This window comes from Echinococcus granulosus (genome assembly GCF_000524195.1).
Source record: "Echinococcus granulosus chromosome Unknown EG_S00038, whole genome shotgun sequence".
Lineage (NCBI taxonomy): Eukaryota > Metazoa > Platyhelminthes > Cestoda > Cyclophyllidea > Taeniidae > Echinococcus > Echinococcus granulosus.
The window spans coordinates 263,092-284,715 of record NW_020170418.1 but is presented as its reverse complement, the minus strand read 5'-3'; the positions used below and the strand labels follow the sequence as shown (position 1 = coordinate 284,715).

At 44.0% G+C, this 21,624-nt stretch overlaps 1 protein-coding gene across 1 annotated transcript in view; it reads right to left on the bottom strand. All coding sequences in view use genetic code 11, as the record gives it.

Moving 5' to 3' along the window:
* The window catches only part of EGR_05296 (hypothetical protein), a gene marked incomplete at both ends in the record, with an annotated part of 34,330 nt that overhangs the window by 8,308 nt on the left and 4,398 nt on the right, over positions 1–21,624 (bottom strand). The window contains 37 exons of the mRNA XM_024494545.1: positions 64–302; positions 1,147–1,450; positions 1,894–2,070; positions 2,142–2,256; positions 2,327–2,632; positions 2,877–2,950; positions 3,284–3,683; positions 3,810–3,877; positions 3,946–4,211; positions 4,314–4,543; positions 4,692–4,940; positions 5,121–5,400; positions 5,519–5,849; positions 6,468–6,918; positions 8,253–8,593; positions 8,660–8,842; positions 9,023–9,230; positions 9,512–9,853; positions 9,923–10,199; positions 10,544–11,145; positions 11,225–11,426; positions 11,496–11,650; positions 11,891–12,504; positions 12,636–12,900; positions 13,017–13,366; positions 13,461–13,738; positions 14,255–14,378; positions 15,264–15,674; positions 15,756–16,474; positions 16,559–16,982; positions 17,488–17,740; positions 18,094–18,387; positions 18,465–18,602; positions 19,662–19,880; positions 20,287–20,496; positions 20,894–21,056; positions 21,330–21,502. Coding sequence (XP_024351016.1) covers positions 64–302; positions 1,147–1,450; positions 1,894–2,070; positions 2,142–2,256; positions 2,327–2,632; positions 2,877–2,950; positions 3,284–3,683; positions 3,810–3,877; positions 3,946–4,211; positions 4,314–4,543; positions 4,692–4,940; positions 5,121–5,400; positions 5,519–5,849; positions 6,468–6,918; positions 8,253–8,593; positions 8,660–8,842; positions 9,023–9,230; positions 9,512–9,853; positions 9,923–10,199; positions 10,544–11,145; positions 11,225–11,426; positions 11,496–11,650; positions 11,891–12,504; positions 12,636–12,900; positions 13,017–13,366; positions 13,461–13,738; positions 14,255–14,378; positions 15,264–15,674; positions 15,756–16,474; positions 16,559–16,982; positions 17,488–17,740; positions 18,094–18,387; positions 18,465–18,602; positions 19,662–19,880; positions 20,287–20,496; positions 20,894–21,056; positions 21,330–21,502 — 10,435 coding nt within the window. The remainder of the gene's footprint in view (positions 1–63; positions 303–1,146; positions 1,451–1,893; positions 2,071–2,141; positions 2,257–2,326; positions 2,633–2,876; positions 2,951–3,283; positions 3,684–3,809; positions 3,878–3,945; positions 4,212–4,313; positions 4,544–4,691; positions 4,941–5,120; positions 5,401–5,518; positions 5,850–6,467; positions 6,919–8,252; positions 8,594–8,659; positions 8,843–9,022; positions 9,231–9,511; positions 9,854–9,922; positions 10,200–10,543; positions 11,146–11,224; positions 11,427–11,495; positions 11,651–11,890; positions 12,505–12,635; positions 12,901–13,016; positions 13,367–13,460; positions 13,739–14,254; positions 14,379–15,263; positions 15,675–15,755; positions 16,475–16,558; positions 16,983–17,487; positions 17,741–18,093; positions 18,388–18,464; positions 18,603–19,661; positions 19,881–20,286; positions 20,497–20,893; positions 21,057–21,329; positions 21,503–21,624) is intronic.

Here is a 21,624-nt window from a genome sequence, read left to right as displayed (position 1 = left end):
TCAGCAGTGCGACAACGAATGGACTCGATAGGTTAACGTTCTACTAGGCGTATTAGTCATTACCTGCCCTGTGATCAGAATGCTTATCAACTCGGAGGGTTGACGGTGCCTTAGTTAGATGAGCGGCCATAGCAGATTGACGGTCGCCTGAGACAGGATCCTCAACATCAAAGTAGACGGAATCGGTTCGTGACGAGACTGACAGATCACAGGCGTTCAATGAGCCCCCTACACTTACAAGATCGTCATCATCTTCAGTCAGAGTGGGAGAGGGCACAGCACTACTGATTTGTTTGGGTAGACTGGGAGTAAAGAACAGATGAAAAGAGGCCCTCGAGTCGATTATCAACAAATGCTGAAAGTGTCTGCAATCCCAGAAAAACGTTCCTATTCGATGTTATTGAGGTTCTAATCGATGCCTAACCTCCAGACATTCTAAAGTCACGCTCTCTTTCGTTCCCCCTGATTCACTCGTATCAAGCAGAGATGCCCTTTAAGTGCTTTGATAAACACTTAAAGACCATAAGCAATCAATTGCTATAAGTACGTGAAACTAAAATCACCAGCTCGTACCGTCTCTGACACTTTCTATCAGTTGACCGCTCGGCATGTATGCACTCACTGTACACCCTTTTTACCCACAGTCAAGTCGACCAATAAAGTCGTTACCTATTTATTATTAGATTGGGAACTCAATAGGATGATCCAGGTCACATGCACATCGAAATTCTAGCCCATAACACGTGGCGACTCAGGTTGTAACGCTTGCCGATGCAGCAATTGACATCAAGTTATTGCGAAAACCCGGGCACTTATCACACCTTTTATCCTTGACCAGTGAGCCAGTCCTCTGAAGATCGCAACGGGGAAGAGAGGTTATTGTTGTCTTCCTTCGCAGATCACTCCATTTAAGACGCCTATATTGACTGAACTGCTCTTGAATTCTGAAGTTTGTATTTCTGAAAAATAACAAAAACCCATTAGAAGATGATTTGAAGAAGACATTGACACAGAATTCGAGAGACATTAGCCAATTATCGCCCAAACACTGAATCGGATCTAACATCTACTCTGAGTACATATGGATGAAATTTAGCCCAGAACAGTTCTTACAGCCTATTTAAGCGGAGAGTGTGCGCAACTCACTCAATGGGGAGAATCGGATGATCAAGAGCCTTGGTTTGAGGAGGGCAGAAGACGTCAGCCTCATCGTCAACGGAGAGGTTAGGTTGGAAGGAGGAGGAGTGTTCATCAACAGCCCCATTTTTAGCTCCCGACTCCACTCCACCACCACCAGTGCAGCCAGAGGTCTGCTGTTCGCCCTCGACATTATCCATGTTGGTAAGAATGTCAAAAAGGGCATTCAATCGGCGTCCGATATTGTCATCCATGTGTAGGTCGAGACCTCGCATCTGATACTGAATCTTCACTAACCATCGACCACGCTCTTCTACAGAGGTAGAAGATTCCAAAAAATGCAATTAATAGAAAAGTGATGTTTAATCTTCAAAAATTCATTAAAATCGTAGCTGACGGATCCAATAGGGATGTGTACAACAGTGCAGTAACATTGATGCTTATGAAAAAAAAATCATGTAGAGATGTATTTGTAGGATGAAGGAAGAAATTCCGACATTAATGTTTACGAAGACCCTATCTTATGGTAACACTGCAAAGTTAGTATATCTTATTGAACAGGTTGCTTGACAAAAAATAATATATGCACAACTATAGGAACAATAATACTATAAGTCCTGAATCACAGTTAAAAGGATATCGTATGTAGCAAACACTACCTTTCAGTCAATGCATACTTCTTGTGTTAAAAATGACTACACTGCTTCGGAGTGAAGTTTGCATCGAATTGAGACTAAAGGAAAGAGAAATAGCCACCTGCACGCAGGGCTTCGACGGCCTTCCAGCAGACTCGGAATGTACCACTGGGCACCACACAGGCGTTCATAATGACCAAATGCTCTTCCTGCTTGACGGTCACTATTGAGCGAATCTTATCCGGCTTCCAGTCATCAGAGCCCACGTTGAAATCGTCATCAAATCGTAGACAAAAGTCTCAAAGAGAGGATAATTAATGAATAAGCATTATTTGCCTGTAAGTGCGGAAGTAAGTTACGCAGATCTACCTGTAAATTCACCCTCACTAACCAGAGAGCCGCGCAGGCAAGTGGAAATACGACTCTGCTCCAGGGTCAGTACAAGCGCGGTTCGAGAATAAACTTCCATAGATTGAGGACTCAGCTAAAGGAGAAACAAAGTAGTAACGTCTAATAGGTAGATGAGGTAGGTAATTGAGTAGACAATGACTAACCTGAAGGATGTTGGTGGGTAGACAGATGCCCAGGTCCTCTACATTGAGTTGGAAGAAGAGGATGGGGCCGGAAGGCACAGGGAGAGCTGGCTGTGGAGTAGAATCGCGCAACTGGCTGCGCTTGGGGGGGCTGCCTATGCCAGTAGAGCTCGTGTTGTCCACTGACGAAGGGCTCGAGGGGCTAGGTGAGGCCACCGGACGTGAAGGCACAGAGGCGGAGAAGAACGCGGGTGTTAGCGGTGCCGCAGAGGCCGCGCCATTATGACTCCTCTCTGCCTTCGGAGAGGTGACATTTACTTCGCTAGACTGCAGAACGGTGTGAAAGTAAACACGAAAATTTAAAGCGCTTACGTTGGCCCTACCCTACCCTACCCCCTACCCACTTCTCTTCCTTGCTTACTATGACCGGGAGGTCGAATGGTAGTGCCAATAAATGAACTACACCGAACGCTCGAGGAGTGGGAAACAAATAGTTATTCAGTGAGTTGCCAAATTATTTCTTATTCCATTACTGCTACGCAATTTTAATCTTAAAAATACATCAACTTACCAGTGCATCCAACTGTTGAATATGTTCATTCCATTTAGCGAATTCACTGTTATAGACCATCCACATGAGTATTGCTAAAATATTTTTAAACATAATGAACGAAATTGGAAAATTTATGACCTGCAAATTAGCTAGACAGAATTCCATCTCCAAGTTATATATAGTGCAAGCAATAGTTAATCACGACCAATGATCAATGAAGTTTGATAAATAAATAAGGAAATATTAACGCTTTTGTAAATCAAAAGGTTGAGAAATCAGCAGTCATTTCAAGCGAAAAAACCAACTACTTTAAGGTCAAAGTTTTTAAACATATCCGTTTACAATTATGAGATATTTTGCACGAAAACTACAGGAGATGATCAATCAAGGAACTGTTTCAACATGGTGAGAATGGAGACAGGCACCTCTATCGAAGGCCGAAGGTTTCGCCCAAATGATCGGATGGTGGAGTGATACCAAAAAGGCCTCTTGACCAACAGCAGAAACAATACCACAGCTACCAGCGTTGTCAAATGGTGTGAAGATGACACTACTAGCACCGCTAGTTGTGCCAGAGTGGCCACCAACGCAACCGGCACTGCCGCCACTGGTATCGACGACGTCCCCATCAGTGCGCGGAGGCATAGAGCGGGCGTGGCCAGAGCGAGAGAAGCCCTCATCGGGGCTGCGAAGAGGGTGATTTCGGTGCACTTGCTGATTGGTAGGGAGACTCGCCTCCTCCGCTAGCAGTGAGCGGAGAGCGATAGCTGTGCGGAAGAAGGCCAGGGTGCGAAACTCCTGGTCCCACACCTCGTAAAAGACGTCCTATGAAGACAACGGTGGTATCAAAACAAGCAACATCGATTCGGCTTTTGAGAGTTTAACTCACAAAATCCTAATCTTTTCAGAAAAATGATAAGCTGTTATAAAAATATGAACATGGAATCGTACCTGATCAAGATGACCAAGTTCGATGCTCAGATGATCGATCTTGGCGTAGATGAGTATTGATTCAGAACCTAAGGGCAAGTGAAACGATAAATGGAGAGCAGAATAAAAACATCGACAGTTGAATGCAATGATCTACTTGTAAACGAGAGTGTATCTGAAGGAGCCTGTGGTCGAGAATTGGAATCCTGAGCGGGTTGGGTTTTTTCGGTCTTCTTGGTAGGTGGTGTAGAACCCGAGAGGTCAGGATGGGGTCGTGCAGAGAAGGAGGAAGAGGAGTCGGTGTACCAGCTGCTATGAGTCCTGCCTATTCTGTTCGAGAGTTCGACATGCATTTCGGAGGTCTCAAATTTTACTGCACCGTTAGAGGTCTTGGCAAGGAGAAGAATTCCACCGAATTTCACACTGCATGTGAAGAAAGAAAGACCACTAACGAGATGTAGTGAGAGAAAAACATGGATCACATATTGGAATGCTGACAGAACCACTATGTAGGCGGTTACTCACCGGAAACTGAAGCGATTGGAAACAGAAAATCGATTGGGCAGAGCCGGAGCTACTTCCAAAAGGGGCTCGGGTGGGACCATGGAAGCTGAGCAACGACGGAAGGGAGGGGTCTGTTGTTGTTGGTGATGTCGTTGTATGGATCGAGAACGCAGCTGACTACCCGGTGTTAATACAGCCGTTTGCCAAGGCTGTTGCTCACCAGCCATTTTCCGGATAACTTCATTTATTTCCTTCATTAAAAACATAAGTGTAATTTGAGGTTAAGAATAATCACGCATAAAATCATACTCAGCTACAAGTAGGACAAGGCCAGCGGACACAATTCAAATGGTAAAATTCAGACACATTTTCATCCAACAAAGGTAAGGTCAAACACACCTTCATGAGGAGTTTGACGACGACCATTATGTAGTTGAGCCTATCGGACGGCAAGCGCTGCTCGAAGAATCCGACGGAGACCTGTGCGTCGAGGTAGGATCCTTTGCGCGAGGCCAGTCCGTGAGGAACGACTCGTTCACCGCTGGGGCCGAGAATGCAATGCCCGCCAGGCGACTGACGGCGCGCCAGAAATGCCAAAACCTTTGGCAAACTTAAACTAACAGATTGCGGAAACATGATAGGCAGTTGCTGGAAAAAAAGAACAAAAAACTTTGTCAGAGTGAAATGGCTTCTCGAAAACACGCGAAGCATTATGAAAACGGTTAGAAAGAGATTTGAGTTAGCTTTAGCTGCCAAAAAATCATTGGAGCAAGCAAACACAGTGATTCATCAATTGCCTTTGGATAGAAGCGGGGTTTTCCAACTCACCAGAGACTGGAAACTGAGTGCATGTTTGTTAATAGTCACGTCCAGATAGCCATTCGGTCCAACCTGACCCAGGAAATAAACAGGATCCACGGTGTACATGGCATTGAGAGAAGGATGAAGAGAGACATTAACAGTGAGGCCTCTTGCAATGGCTGTCATATTGATGATCAGAAGAGGACCACTTGCACCGTCATTGCCGAGAAGATGATGTTCTTCAGCTCCTGTTCTACGACTGAAGTCTTTCGGGTTCGCTGTCACCCATCCATCTGTGCAAGTTCGTCTGGAGGCGAAGCACAGAGATTGGGAAATTACATGGATAACGAATAGTGATTGAAATTCGCAAATCAGTGGGAGTGAAAAAACAATAATCCGCCCTAGATTTAAGTTCGACAACATACTTTCGACTACCGGAGGACGAAGAGGCGATAGGATTATTGGGCAGTTGGAAGAATTCAGAGACAGTGGTACTAAGGTGTCTTGCCTGCCGCTGGACCATTCCATGAAGGCTCACTGGGTGATGAGGCACAGTGATTTCAACATGTCCCAACCCGATGGTACAGGCGTTTCTCTCGCCGTAGCGCGACGATCGTACACAGGAGAGCAGGACGTGCGAATGATCAACCTTCATGTACGCAGCTTCCCTGAAACAGAAGTGGGGACTACGTGATTGAGTTCGACAAAGTGATAGAGATTTGTGGTTCAACGCGATAAAGCATTTGATTATACATACTAACAAACATCAAAGTTGCGACAAAAACCCCACCTTTGTAACAAGAAATGCTTTTTTCTATTTAAATAGATTACCAAATCCAACTGTATACCTTTCAGAAATAACCTACTGGGCAAATTTGCCAATTCCTTCAGTCAACCGAACATCACTGTCTCCAAAGTGACCTGAAAAACTGAAGTTCGAAGACCTCTCCTTGAATAGACCTATAGAATGGAAAAGTATTTTCTTGCATACTTCACCACACAGTCAATCCACTATCACTTTCATTTGAAAAACAGAAATTCTTGAAAGTAATCAGCAAACTGCCTCGTGGTACAAATTTAAAGGATTAAAACTGACGACTGATTTCAAGTCACTAAAGGATGGACAGAAATTGATAATGGTTAGTGTATTTGTTACACGGAACTTCATTCAAAACTCGAAAGGCTAACCGCATATCTTTATCATACTTTCAAAATACATGGGTTTTTAGTAATAGCCACCAAGAATTGAAAGACGTAATTACTTTTAAACCACTGATACAGCTCACCTTAATGTAATGGGTAAGGAAGCCTTTTACCGCCCAGTCAGTAACAGGTATCTTTTTATTCCATGAAACGGCCTATTTCAAAACTCACTACAGAGGGCGATATTAGAAGGATCACAAAGTGCGCGAAAATTGGGAGATGAGAGAGAGCAAGTGCACTTACTATGCCCTCGGACTCGGCTGGTTTTGGTGAAGGAACCATGGATTTTGCGCACCACGGCAGTGAGGTTGACCTCAGAGAGGACGGCAGAAACGGTCATTTGGCGCACACGCATGGTGACGAGCACCACGGTAGGGATGCGCTCAGAGGTCTTAAACCAGGCCGAGGGGACCGCGCTCCGCTCACCCCGTTTGGTCCCCGCTGCTGTCGAGTTATACGATGCCGACACAGATGTGGCGGAGTGGTGTCGTCCCAGACCCGCCTCCAGGTCCACTGTGGTGTCGTGACGGCCGCCCATAAAGGAGAAGCGCGAGGCTGACCCTCCCATCAGACCTGCGACACCGCCCAAATGAGTTGCAGCCTCTTCCTTATGCCCCACCTCCTGCGGGCGTACATGGATGAAGTAGAAGTCAAATTCAGCTTTTGTCCATGCGTAGTCGAGATCTATCAGGGATTTATTATTTACATTCATATAATGCCTACAGGTGTTTAGGATTTCGCTTTCGTGATGAAACAGTAATCCCATGTTGTTTGACGATCTTTTCAATTGTTATAAGCTGATAAAACCTTCATAGACTCGTGTGTAGTGCGCCGAGTTCAAGATGATTTTTGCATCGAGCTTCACATCTGATGGGAGTAAATCGAAAACATTGAGGGTATGTTGTTCGCAAGTGGAAGTTACGGTAGAAATCGGGTAACAGGACGTGTCAAGGGAGACATCATAAAAATTTTCTCAGCAAAAACATCTCAGTTCGGATTTACGGAGTGCAAAAGATAATCACAAAGAAAACTACCGTCAACAGTGCCCTTATTTGGAGCAACTGACTACAAATAGTGATTGGAAGCAGGTGGTATATAAATCGGTATAAATGTATCCTAAAATGTACGTGGTAGGCACACAACAGCTAAATCAACCTAGTTGTCGTCAGTAAAGTGAAAATTCAGTGCAACCTGTTAATCGATTTAAAGAAGCAAAATGCTATTCTAACAACTGCGACAGGTGATCCAATTTTGGATAAGCTTCATTTGAAAGTCTTAACAGTCGCACCTAAGTAATACCGAATAATCAAATGGGACATACACTTAGAGGAAGAGCAAAATGAAATAAATAATGAAGTAAAGACAAAAGCACGACGTCAAAAGTGCACACAGTAAAGCAAACATGCATCTCACCATACGATTATTATTTCAATTCTTGAATCATTTTCACATGCGGCAGTTGACAAGCAAACCGTCGTATGAATGGAATCAACAGAGGCAAGCGCAATAAGATACCCCAAATCATTAAGCATCTGGACTAATTGGTAGGGTCTGAAGAGAGCTCTCCAGAAAAGGGACATCGGTCAATTAGGTGTGAATGAATACAAACGGGGAACTAAAAAATCGAATTCCTAAAAAACTAACGCAGAAGAGCGAGAGGCGCGAAAATAAAAAATGAGAAGAATCAGACGCCATGCAGCTGTTGAAGGCAACTTCAACAAAACAAAAAACGAGACGTACAGGACGGAAGTAATCATTTTCCTCCAATATTGTTGGCATGACAGACGCCTGAAAGCAATTAAAAATTGGCACCCCCCAGTAAGATCCAGACAACTCAGAAAAAGCAGAATACTGAAATATCCCTCCACTACAAGTGCACTTTGATTGAGAGGCAATGTGGAGTAGAATTTTAGTCAATGGAATAGAATAATTCTGCAGTCTGTACCAAATTCATACCCTTTTGGTGACATTTTTCGTCTCAGGAACCGTCGAGTAAAGATCGATATACCGCAGCATTCTTCTCCAACATTCAGGGATTGAAGAGGATTGAATTGCCCCACCGGCACTAACCGGTGGCATTGGAAACTGGTCAGTGGCGGTTAAGTGAAAAGGCAGGCCGAAAGGTTTGTCTTGGGTTCGTGTACCCTCTAAAGGGGGATTCGTGGACGATTCAACATTCCTGCCGAGTGAAGGGTCTTGGGAAGACTCGAAAGATGGCAGATGCTGGGAGCCTCGACCAGGAATCGGGATAGGCGCGCTTCCAAAATATGGTTCACTCGCATCTACAAAACCACCTTCTGTGTAAAGAGATTGCAAAATCGACTGCGATGATTACCATGAAGGTAGTCAGTAAAAAAACTTACCACCGGCATTGGCGAGGGGTTGATGAGTAGCACTATCGATTGTGCTATCTTGAGAGTGACCACTGAGTCGAACATAATCCGGACGTGACTTAAGGGTGCTTCCACTTTCAACCGTATCCGTAGCTGAATCTACAGATTCAAACAGATCAATTATCGGTGGGTTATAAACAACATTTATCGCTCCTGTAAAACGGTAACAAAAACCCTGTGGTAAATACAAACTAATAATGATAACTTAGGGAACCAAAGTGGCGCATCTAAACAAACTCTAATTTAATAAATAGAGACTAACATTGTCACCTGCATTAAAGAGACAGTTAAATGTGTTCACAGTTATTTTCGCACATGAGCGTGAGAACGCACCTTTGGTATCAAAAGCGGATTTACAAGCAATGAGGTTTCTTCGCCTCTCTGCCGAATTCTGTGCATCGCGAGCGCAATAAAACATGGTGACAAATTGATGGGTGAGCCTGAAAAGGGGCATATTTGAGTGCTGGCTGATGCTGTCCACATGAAGATCCGCTATTATTTTGGTTGTCGTGGAGCGCAGTTCTACATCGCCCAGTCGCGGCTGAAACAGTAAAGAAAATAAGATCACTTCAACCACTACGACCTCGAATGATTTGAGGGCTTAAAATATCAAGATGAGTGGAATAAATAAACCAAGCACAGACGTGAATGCTGAATTCCTAGCAGCACTGAGGTAAATACTTCATAGAAAAGTGATAGGGATAAAGTGTGGAAACTATAAGTAAACATTTAGTTGCCAACATTATCTCACAATTACAAAATACATCACACTTTACGAACAAGAGGTGAAATATCTAACATAGGATAGTACGGAAAGCATACATTAGCACCATCCTGCTTGTTGAATCCAACGACGTCGCGAAGAGTGATTTTCGTGGAGAACCGATGACACATCAATGCTCTTTGAGTGGAGGGACCAGGAAAACCCGTAGCAGATCTTGCTGCGGCTGAAACACTGCTGACATTGACCTTCGGTAGAGTGCTTGCTCTCAAGTGATACGAGCCCGCGCTCGCAGCAACCAAAGTTAAGCTCGATGACGACGGATTAAGCTTCTGCAGTGGATTCTCCAGAGAGTCGCATATCTCAATCTGGAAACAGTCGAGCATACCTTCAGCCGCAAAGAGGCCTCCGAACTTCTTCATCAGCGTACTACGACGGACACCCTTAAATGGACGAATACTCGGTGCATCAAAGGCATCTTAGCAAAAAAGCAGTCTGATGCTAGCGCACACCTTAATGTTAACTCCTATGGCCTCGAGTAGCGGTCTGAAGAGTCGTTGTGCATCATCGACAAATCGGAATTGGCCCCTTAAATGATTGATCTGGTTCACGTTCTCCGAAGTAATGGAGGGTGAGCGACGATGCTGAAGACCATTCCTCCCGCTCTCATTGGCCTTCGAACGAAACACAACCTCCGGTTCCACATTTACTTGAGTCCGCTGCACAGCGCCTCTGTAGTTTGGTGAGGAATCAGCACCATCTAGAATATTGGCACTAGAGTCCACTTGTCTACATGTTTTGGAGATCAAAAGAACAAAAAAACAAAAGGGTTTTACAAAGGGAAACGTATTTAATCTGGAATATACTAGAAGACGATGGATGAAATGATTAATTGGTTCAAAAACTTGTACGCACACAAAACTCCCATAGCAGCTGCACTATTATCGCTTCGGTACCATAGAAGAGGCAGAAGAAAAGAATGATTTTGGGGTTCAAAAAGGTTGCACTCAAAACAATAACTTCCTATAAATAATACCTACATTAGTAATAAATGTAGAGCAGGAAACTACATTAGTCTTAGTAGGAAAGTAAATAATTTTTATTTTTTCAAAGTGAATCACAAGTGAACAGACCTTATGCCATGTTGGGCGTCCTGTAGAAAACGATACAGGATGGTGTTTTCGTAACGTGCTCGCGAATCATTAGTGAGAGATTCATCATCCAGATCGGATTCCTCAATATCATCTACCTCCTCCACCGTTTCGGAAACCTCCTGATTTTGAAGACGATCCCCAGCAGGATTAAGGGTGCGTGATGAACTGCCGGGATTCTGTGTTAACAGCTCAAACATGCGCAGCGTCAGACCTGAGGGTCGGCGTTCCACAGGGTCATGAGAAAAAACCGCCTTTCCACCGTCAGCTGTATTCTCTTTCTTTCGACGTAGTAGGGCAGTGAGTTTCCGAGTCATTACCGGGGTAACAGTAGTTAGAACCATGACGTCGACAGCAACCCGCCACTCACGGAGAATGAGAAAGAGACCACGAAGGAGCATCATCTTCTCTGGGAGAACAGACTCACACAGCCACTCATTCAGTCTGGCATCAACGGATGCCTGACCATCCTGCTTCCGGAGGGCTTGCAGATAGCGTCGGAGGGTAGTAAATATCTGACAAGAGGGGTCGTAGCGAAGCCTACGTGCGTCTGGTGTGCGCAGGGTCGAGTAAGTTTTGAAGACCTAGGAGTCACGAAAATTAAATCAGTGATATTGATGACAGCGGTAATTAGAATCAGTCTCCAGCGTAAAGCAAACACACTTCATCTTCAAGGGAACTAAAACGAAAGTCGGGTAGGGGCTTATCGCCTTTCACTGCTTCCATCATGAGACAGGCAAGAACCGAGAGGGTTCGACGCTCTGCAAGGGACATGAGATGCTTCAAATTTGACGCTAGGCGGTTACAAGGTCCGATCCATGCATTTACTGTTGGAGTCACAGTACTTAGGAAGTTCCAGTCGGATCTGAAATAAATGTAAGTGTTATGAGTGCGAACTAGCATAAGATGCCTTCCAAGGGCACGGTTCCATTACCGAATAATTTCGACACGGCGCTTGTTCGGCAAGTGTTTGGGAGCCGGAAAATTAAGCCAAACGGTTTTGACATGCAAGTTCATTAGAAAGGCATTTTTAATTCCCTCATTTTCATCATCGGTATCATCTTTGAGGGTCTTGTTTTCCAAATCACCCTAAAAATAAAGCAATTCACTAGCAGAACTTCTTAAAACATTGTATGATGAAACCGAAATTAGCACCAAAGTTATTTCTATAAAGCGTATCTAGGGTATGCAAGTGGGTGAGATCATAAAGCATTAAACTTCAACACAAAAACAAAGTATCAGGGTTCACTATTTAACGGCATTTACGTTGAATATTTCGAAAAGTACATAACTATTTAGACATACTGAAGGGTGAATCTAATCACTTACCACGAGAGTGGAACTACATCCAATGTTCCGATTAAGGTCTGCACTATCATCCTCAGTGTCCACATTCTCATCCTGTGAATGATACACGCTCGTGGTGGGCATAGGCTTTTTAACAGTAGTCCTTAGTTCAGACTTCTCTTCCAAAGAGTCCCCATAGCCCTTTCTCTGAACGAAAAGGAGCGTCAGCTCCTCCATGCCAGACTCAAACATAATCCACCCTGCAGAATGTTCAGGTAGAAAAGATTCCGAGGAAGAAGGGACTGGGGGTTTGTGAGGGAGAGGAAGAGGGGGAACAGGGTTGGCCGGTACGGGTCCGTGTACGCCCGTATAGAGTCCGCCAGCTACAGGTGACTTGCAAGTGACTGCTCGCGACTGCTGGTCCGCGTCAAAGGCGAAGAAGACACGCGAGGCGGAGAAGGGGATGGCAGTAAGGAGAACTTCGGGTGTGAAGGAAGACTCACGCGTGAGCCGACGCAGCTGCGAGTGGATGCGAGAGATAGAGAAGTTGCAGACGAGGCGCTCAGTGTGGCGAACCTCCGTGGCACTAACCACCTTAGACGGACAGGACCGCATCACAGGTGTGGGTAGCGGCAATCCGGCTTCCACATCGTCTTCTAAGCAGCCACAAAATATCAAAGGTAAAACTTAAGTCGAATTCCATAATTATTGAAGATACCTGTTGCATCTAGAGTTCCCCAAATCTGCTTTTTAAATTTTGCGGTAGTTAAAATGCACAGAAACATACCAGCGTAGTGTTTTCGCGGGCTAGGAGAGGTCGGAGCGGCAGTTTGACTGTCGGGACGTGGAGTGGTTGTTTCCAGGCGGTGGGGCGATGAGAGAAGTGGAGAAACAGCAGTAGAGGTATCCTCGTCATGCTCTTCCTGAACCTCACTCAACTTCCTCTGGCCCGCCAAACTGCGCGAAAACAGGTCCGGAGAAAAACTGTGCGTTGGTGACTCCAGTTCATGGGATTCCACGCTATAGTGCAGGATTCGCCTATTATTAAGAACCTAAAATCAAATTCAAGAGAAACATGATAGCCCAATTACGTAGTCAAGGTCCTCCAAATGTAAAAAAGTTTTAAAAGTGGGGAAGATTACACTTTGTTTCTGACTACTTAACATACCGATGCACTAGAAATGTTAGCTTTTACCTCTATTTTAACCATGTCCACGGCAAGCGTGAGCAGTGATACGCAGGTAAGATCATGCAAACCCAAGGAAAGACTGTCAATTGTGACGATGTCCTCCACCGCATAAATTTGCATGAAGCCTATGTTCACACGACCAAGAGAAAGAAAGCCCACAAGGTTGTTCTCCTCGGCAAGGTGGTGGCGACTATCTGAGAGAGGCAGCTGCTGTTTACGAGATCTTACGGATACCGAGATGTTCGATATCTCGTCAGGTATATTCAGATTTGGTGCATGGAAAGGAGTGTCAAGTTGGGCACGGTGACCCAATGAACCGACTTGTGTTTCTACAAGGTTCCAGATAGGGGAAAACAAGTTAAATAAAGCGGATCAGCCTATCACCTCAGAAAATCCAAAGGGGATCATTTGAAGACGTTTTACCGGTAGGAGCGGAGCTATGGTCGCCTCCGATTCTGTGGAACCATAGAGTATTCTCGGAGAACTGGTCGAAGAACATGGAGCGTTTCGTGGGCTGTGGTAATGACGGCGACGGTGGTAACTTAGCGTGTGAGCAACCCTGGGGTTCTTGGTGCTTCAGCTGCTGCTCATAGAGCACCTTGCCTTGACGTCCAGCGGAGAGAATACATTTGAAATGTAGCTCGTCGATAACGGAGCTCGGAGAGCGATTAGCCAAAACTGGTGCCATGATTGTTATATACCTGGGTGAAAAAATGGGCACCTTTAGAAGCCGTTTAACAAAACCATCTAAAAATGGCATTAAAAATGAAATTTCCCCTTGATTGTGGTAACTGAGGGGAAGCTCGTAAGGCATAATTACCTGTTAATTAACCACATCAGCGCACATGTCTACTTTATCTAAGATGGGGTAAGGCGCATTTTTCGCCTCAAGACACTAGTCTAAATTTCTGGGAGCAACATTGCCACCGGTAGAATAGTAAGGTGAGAGCAAAATTTCTGAAATTTCTGATCCATGCAGTGGTAGCGTTCGTATCCCAACATTCTACGACAGTTGCTTACTCGAAAACAAGGCACGTGTAGTTACGTGCATATTGATATAATGGAAACAAATTGATAACAATGTAAAACATCAACAAAAATGCCGACATACGGTTTGATAAATGAATGCTATCAAAACTTACGAAGTAAATATGTAAACAAAAGCGTAAAAATAAACCATTTAACTGGTAAGAATTTTAACACCATGCAGCTCTAACCTATCGATGCATTCGGTGCAGAGAGGGGTGAGGAAGATATCAACTGGGCCGAGAACCGAAACCGTGGTGGAGGAGCGAGAAACCGACGCAGTCGAAGACTCGCATACTTGCGCATCACAGCAGTCTACAAGATGGAAGCCGGACCTTCAGTTGCAAACAGTTATATCACCTCATAACTATACAAATCACTACACCCATGTCCGTATAATGACCCATCAAATGAGAAGTATGTACACTCCTTAGTCAAGTGGTCTGCTGCATATTTACCACGGTACTGCTGAAAAAAGTTCCCATTTTAGTCAAAAATCGCCTAAATCGGTGCAATGCAGAGACTAAAAAAGTAACTTCTCCCACAAAAATAGGTTGGTTACGCCAATGCTGATGATAGTGGGAGTAGAGGAGGGTTAGTAATAGAGGATCATGTTTGAAGTTTGTTCAGGGAAAAGACATTATAACAATTAGGACCAAGGCTTTGTTAAAAGAGGCACGTCCCTTATGTGACGACAGCGTTGGCAAAAGGTATAAAAGCATCACATATTAATCACACCCAAGTGCATAGTAAAAACTTCAGAAGTGACAAAGAGCTACAGAGCAAAGCACAGCACTTCTCGATAGTCACAAGCTTTCTAACTTTGAATCCATAAAAGCCATGCTTAAAAACCTTATTCAGCACTAAAGCATACTGTAGTGAGGAATTCACACAAAGGGGGCAATGAAAAGTAAGGTAGGCAACTACGGCAAGATCAAATAAGGTCTTTATCCTACGCTTTGTGGAGCTAAGGTAGAGCAACGTAGAGATTAATAAAAGTACGAGAAGATAAAATTAAGTTCACATTATAGTTTATTTTAAAGACATTGACCGAAGCTTTGAGGTTATAATAAATGAGGAGTTACTGTTTAGCATAGGATGGATGAGTACATAATCAGCTAAATTGTACTAGATTCAACTATGTGAAGTTTAATTTAAGTGCAGTACAGTTAAATGTAACAGTAAAAGGCAGTGGCATACGAGGATAAAGCAATGGCCGAAGATCAGAGATCCGAAAAGAAGAAGGAGCAGAACTAGTATCTCCAGGATGAGTACTACTAGTCGGTGTGATTTCTGAAATCGTCGTCTTCGATGCGGCATCCACCATGGAGCGGAAGGAGAAACCGGTGGCAGAACAAAGGAACTCAGGGGCCTTGGCGATTCCAATACGACATCCGCATTTGGGTCTTCCCTCCACCAGTCTCTCACCATTTTCATTTTGCACTGTACACTGCTGGCGATCCCGAAAGCGTCGGCAGACTCGCCAACGATGCTTCAATCGTAATGGGGGACACAACTCGGTGTTGGTTATGTAACGATTCAAATGTCTCACATACGCTGTTCTCAATAGAGTGCTTTCTGTAATGGGACGATTTAACTGCCCATGGAGATCTGAAATTCAGTATAGATAGGCAATCCACCAACTTGAATTCTACGTAGAGAATGGCGGAACACCCGCCAACAAACACTTACCAACAAATTTGGCCGTGAAATCTTCACCAGATAAAGTCGAATCATCGGATGCTTTTGAAGGTTCATGGTTGAAATGCAAAGAGCTTGTGCTACCTCTTCGCTGAGTAAAGGGCGTGTCCGCGGTGTCAGTGAAGAGGGGAATAGAACTAGTAGAAACGTGCGTTACCGCCGCGTCAGAGACCAACTGTCTGGGGGGAGGTGGTGGAGGTAGAATCTGCGCTGCCGGAAGTCCAATCGACATACCATCGAGGCTTGCTAGGGAGAGGTTGTCAGGCACAGAATCATCGCGATCACCAGTAACCGCACCATCTTCAACCTCCCCTGCAACTAACGGCTTCTCCAAAGATGCGGTAGATAAATAAGTGTGATTGCCTCGATCTCTACTTATCCCACGCTTTCTACCCATTTTCCGCCAAAAGTCCCCAGTCGATTTAAGGTTTTGAGGTCCCTCATCACTGGAAGAAGGCAGTGCGCCAAATGAAGAGTCTTTATCCTCTTCCTCAGGGGAGCAGTAGTACATTCGGGAGGGAATTGCTGTCTCAAACTTCGACGCCTCATCTGCCACCACTGCATCCAAACGCATAAGGGCAAAGCCATTTGAGGTGTCCGAACAGACGTTTGAGTTGTGCAGCTGGAAGAGCAGTTGATCTGGCTCGAAAAGGCTTTCGCCGAAGTTGACGCCAAGACTACGCCCCGAGGCGCCGGTACTGAAAGGAGTTCTGTAGATGTTAAAATTGAATCAGTTAAATTAAATGCACAACACGTGATCATGCTCCAGTGGGGGAAGAGAAAGTTGAGCTTACAAGGGGTGGCTGAGTGAATCGTCGTTTGCGACGCCGGACGCATTGGAGTTTAAATCGGAGAAGAAGACGGCACGTCTGGAAAAGACGCCTGTTAATACTTCATCAAGAAGCACTTTGCCCGAGGCGTTTGGGCCAAAAAAGGCGCAGTTGCCATAGCAGCCACATCGGACAGCTGCGTCGGAGGAGGAGACAGAGTCATGCGAAAGCCAAAGGAACCAGAGACGATGGGAGGCAGCGTCATGGTGACGAATAAAAATAAGCTGAGCATCGCGATAGGCGTGGTCCAGACCCGAGATGCCCGAATGAAGGTGAACAGGACCGAAGCCGAGGGAACCTGCTTCCAACCAAGGCTGAGACGGCAAAGGAGTCTTGGCAGAAGCGCTATGTAATGTACCATCCCTGGTCAGTGTTTGTGATGCGGCTTCTGCGAGAAAAAATTGGATGTTCTCAGGTAGCATTTACGATTTTTGAAGAGTAAAGTTTTATTTTGAAGAAAAAGTTATCCCTAAAACTGCTAACGTTAGCTATGTTTCTGAATAACTTGTCTATTGGTCAATGATAGGACAACACAATACCAAAATGAATTTTAGAGATATGATTTGAATCAAGTAACTGATAATTATTCTACAGAAACCTCTTACGACTTTAACAAGCTGGATGTGCAACAAATAGCGGTGTGCTACAAACTCTGTTAACGGTGATGAGGTTCCGAGAGTGGACAAAAGGATGAACTGATTAACACCTTACCAGGAATTTATAGAAACGAGAGAATACTGTTTCAGTTATAAATAACATATCGTTCGTGGAAATTATAACATTTGCCGTAATAGTCACAAAATGTAGCCTGATCTGAAGGTGGAAACCTCACACGAAAACAGCTGTTAGAATAAAGTGGGAGTGAAATGAATGAAGACGATAGACTGACGCACTGAGGGGTTTGATGAGCTGAAGGAACTGTACACGAGGCAGGAAAACAGAGATGCCGTCGCGAGAGTGGACGTCGTGCATGTTGCAGCGGGCCACACGGACGGCATCAAGCATGATCATTAGACACGTGCCCGCCTCCACAATGGCCAGTTCTACACCATCCAAGTTGAACCGGAAGAGGCGATACTTGAGCTCGAGCTCTGTTGGACACAACTTTGCGCCGGGTGACTTGCTCGACCAGAACGAACACTGGGTCTGGAGAGCAAAGTATTTGTTATCGGAAAGTACCCTAGCATTTCCCATCGAGTTGGAATATAGAAAGCGTATTTTGTCGATCTGATAGAGAATGTTGAGAGTTTTGGACGATCTATATCATCAGCTTAGCCCGTGAATCTGGTCATCCATATGCAAATTGGCTCATTTTAGCTCCTTTTCCTGTAGTCGATGAATTTTAGACAACCTTGTATGAACTTCCGACCGGGTTTAAGTAGCTGTTAATCTGTTCTGAGATGTGGCATAAGCAGTAGAATTGGACCTGACTCCTTAAGAGAAAAGTGTTATAGGATGCAAAACTGGGAAAAATAGGAAGAAATAACATGCAGATGTACAGGAACCAAGGCGTGTTGGCACAGCTCGCCCGATCGACGAGAAAGAATAGCGTTCTCTGAATCGATAGCTGAGAAGATTAGGTTTGAGACACTCTGCACGATGGAGGAGAGTTGAGGCGCGGTGATTTCCCCAGTCAGGGTGCCGCACGTGATCTCGAAGAGCCAGGCATATTCCACCGTCTCCGCCTTCAGAGGTAAACCCCTGTTGCTGAACAGTGCTTGTCCTCTGAGTTCAAGTCCGGTCAGTTGAGCTCTACCTGTGCTGAGGTTCACCGCATTGGGTGGACGATAGGCCTAATTAATAAGAACAATAATGATCGTGTTAATAACCACATGATTTAAGGTAAAATGCCACAACATCAGTGCCTTACATTGCATTTATCGAAAACGCACAGAAGAACGGGTGAAAAGAGGAGTTGTAGTTTTGTTTCATTGAAAATCTTATCCATTTCGAATCCAATGCAATCGAGAAAAGCTGTTGGACATAGAGGTATTTCTGAACTAGTATGCTGAAAAAAAATAAAAGAATTTAAGTAATGAGCCGTTAAGAAGCTTTGAGGGTAGTATTTGACCGAATTAAGCCCCAAATAGAAAAAACAAACGGTTATCTCAAAAGGCTCGCATATGCTATAAAAATATTACCCACTGGCAAAGGTGGATAAATTTACATTTATACAATGGTAAGGGTTTGATACAATACAAGAGCGTATAAAGCAGCCCATGAGTCATCGGATGACCGATGTCACTTGCAGGCTTGCAAAATAAGTGCAATTTATTGTATGAACCATAAAACGTAGATATTTGTCAGTCAATCAATGCTATTTATCATGCCCTGTACTAATTCCTAGTTACTTGGATCCCCCAGAACGTAAAATGTCTGCTGAGTCCGGTGTCATTTGAGCCTGTCTGCTTTGCCAACCGAGTTTAACTCGGTTCTAAAGCTGCAAGAGCTTCTGGTCAAATTTGTATGGCGTTTGGAGAAAGTGTAGCAGTAGAAAGCACGCTGTGGATAATGATTTAAGTAATTTGATTCTGGTTATAAGTTACTCGAAGGCCTTTAGGAAGGACCCCTATTATTGATAATGAGGAATGAGGTGCCGAAATTGACATAAGTAATTCGGAATTAACATATCACAAACTATCAGCAATAGACTTCATCAACTTATGCCCAGTTGAGGACTATAGATTGTAATTGAAATTATTGCAAGAAATGAATCCTAAATGTTCTACAGGTTGGCAACGCTTTGCACCTAACACATAAAAGGCATAATTCGAGACTGTTAACAATCTTGCAAAAACAATACTTTAAAACAATTCTAAAACACAGTATTCGGTAAAAAAAATACTAAATACAAAAAACGCTCCACAAATTTGGCAAGTCGATTAGTAATTGTGCGTAGTGTCGAAAGTAGCCACAAATTACAATCACAGATAATTGAACGACTAGAATGTTCAGTAGAATCTAAAAGAAGCACACCAAAGAATGCATATATTTCGAGTAGTACAGGAGCAGCAGATACGAAGTGCTAAGAAGCATTGATTGTAATAATAAAAATAGGAAGACTAACCATGGGCAAATGAGCCTGCAAATTGTGGATAGCGACCGTGACTCGGACCGCAAAAGGTCGATATTCACGAGGATCCACCACGGTATCTGGTTTGCCTGGGTGGTTAGGTCCAGGAATCGGTGGAGGAGGCACCAAACATCTATCACCCTTTTCATTCAGGCCATACACCTTCAGATCTTCCGCTGTTATAGGCGTCTGGTAACAACCAAAGTAGTTTTCCTGAATTCGAAAAAAAATAATGCACTTAATGAGCAAGAAAGCTCACGAAAAAATAAACACTTAATTAGCGATCACGATGAATAAAAGACACGGAGGCATACCTACACCAGAGCTCGTACGAGACTACATGCTAATACTGGAAGGGAGAGAGACAACAAAGCCAGACTTAAGGAATTCCCATAAATTTTGCACCCTGTGAAGGTGGTTCACTAAATAATTTCGAGGATCCACGCAGATTTTAACTGAGTTTAGACGTGGAAATCATTACGATCAGGCAGTGTCCCAAGGTGCTTGAAGGTCCCTTTGCAAATAAACTCTAAATGTCAATATATTGCGCAATCCTTCAGATAGAGCCCTTCTGCAGCATTTACTAGCTTCACAACTTAAGCAACAGATGCTAACTCACTTTGAAATGGATAATATAGCGAATGAGGGCACCGTAGAAGAGGAGCTGGGAGCTGGGAACGGCCACATGGACATCCAACTGGTCAGCTAGCATATAGGAAGGATCGAAATTTGACCTGATTAATTCTGATTCAGTGGGCCCACGAGCCTTCGACCCCTCGGGACGCAGGTCACCGAGTGCTGCCTCCTCAGGGTCACGTGGTGCCAGGATCTAAAGGATGAGGAAAAAACTCATCAGAAGATAGCAAATTACGGTCCAGGTAAGACGTATAAGACACCGACAACGCTAAAATGAAATAAATATATGGAACTTAAAGATTCTCAATACTTAAATACCGATAAGTATTTAAAAAAAATGTCACGATACATGTTTGCTCCAAGAGAGGCAGTAGGCCGAGCCGCAAGTGCATGGTTGGCGTTTGAAACAGCACATCAATATTTGACTAAGGATACCATGAAAGGAGGAATTAAAACCAAAGTAAGATTCAACCATTCGTATCGAAATTCTATCCAGATATCTGAATAACATTTTACCAAATGAATGAGGGCATTTTTAAAGAAATCGACATAGAAGAAATAACAGAACAATATGTAAAATGTGGGTGTACATGGGTTTTCTCAGTAGGTGAAAGACTTTTAGATGAATGCTTGCCCCAGCATTGTGGCAGAAATCGCCAAAAATCGGGCACCCATACGATTGGATAGTAGGTGTAGCCAATCTTCACATGAACCCCGATTGCTCGCCAGCATTCAATCCAATAGCGCTTGTGCCTTCAAAACAAGAAAAAAGATCCAGACTATTACCCACCTTCTAAATAACGTACTTCCTTAAGTAACAGTAGTCCGACTTTAGCAGCACTGATCTGACCATTAAGTATTTGTCGACACCAGGATTTTAAGACGATTACCAGCATCTACCATATGCCAAAGTAAAGCTTTTAATGCATAAAAACAGGAGAAAATAGCAAGGTTTCAATTTCCATTGTCAAAATGTTTTGGGACCTAATTGACTATTCAGCAAAGCCCTTTTTGGAGCACACTTACAGAATTTTGCCAGCATCGGTATTCGGAAGAGTCTCCTCGATAATTCTGAAGGGGTTGTTTTTCTGCAGTTTGCAATTACTATTGGCAAGTCTGAGATTCGCATGCATCTCTTTAAGCAAATAGAGGAGAGTGCTAGTTTCTGGAACTGAAAGGCGAAGCGACGCAGACGAAGCCTAAAATGGTACCAGGACAGAAAACACGCAGTCGAAGCTCTACATGACTGCTAAAAATTAAATTAAAAGGTAATGTAATAATATATTCTAACTTTGAAAACGATTGGTAACAAAAGACAAAA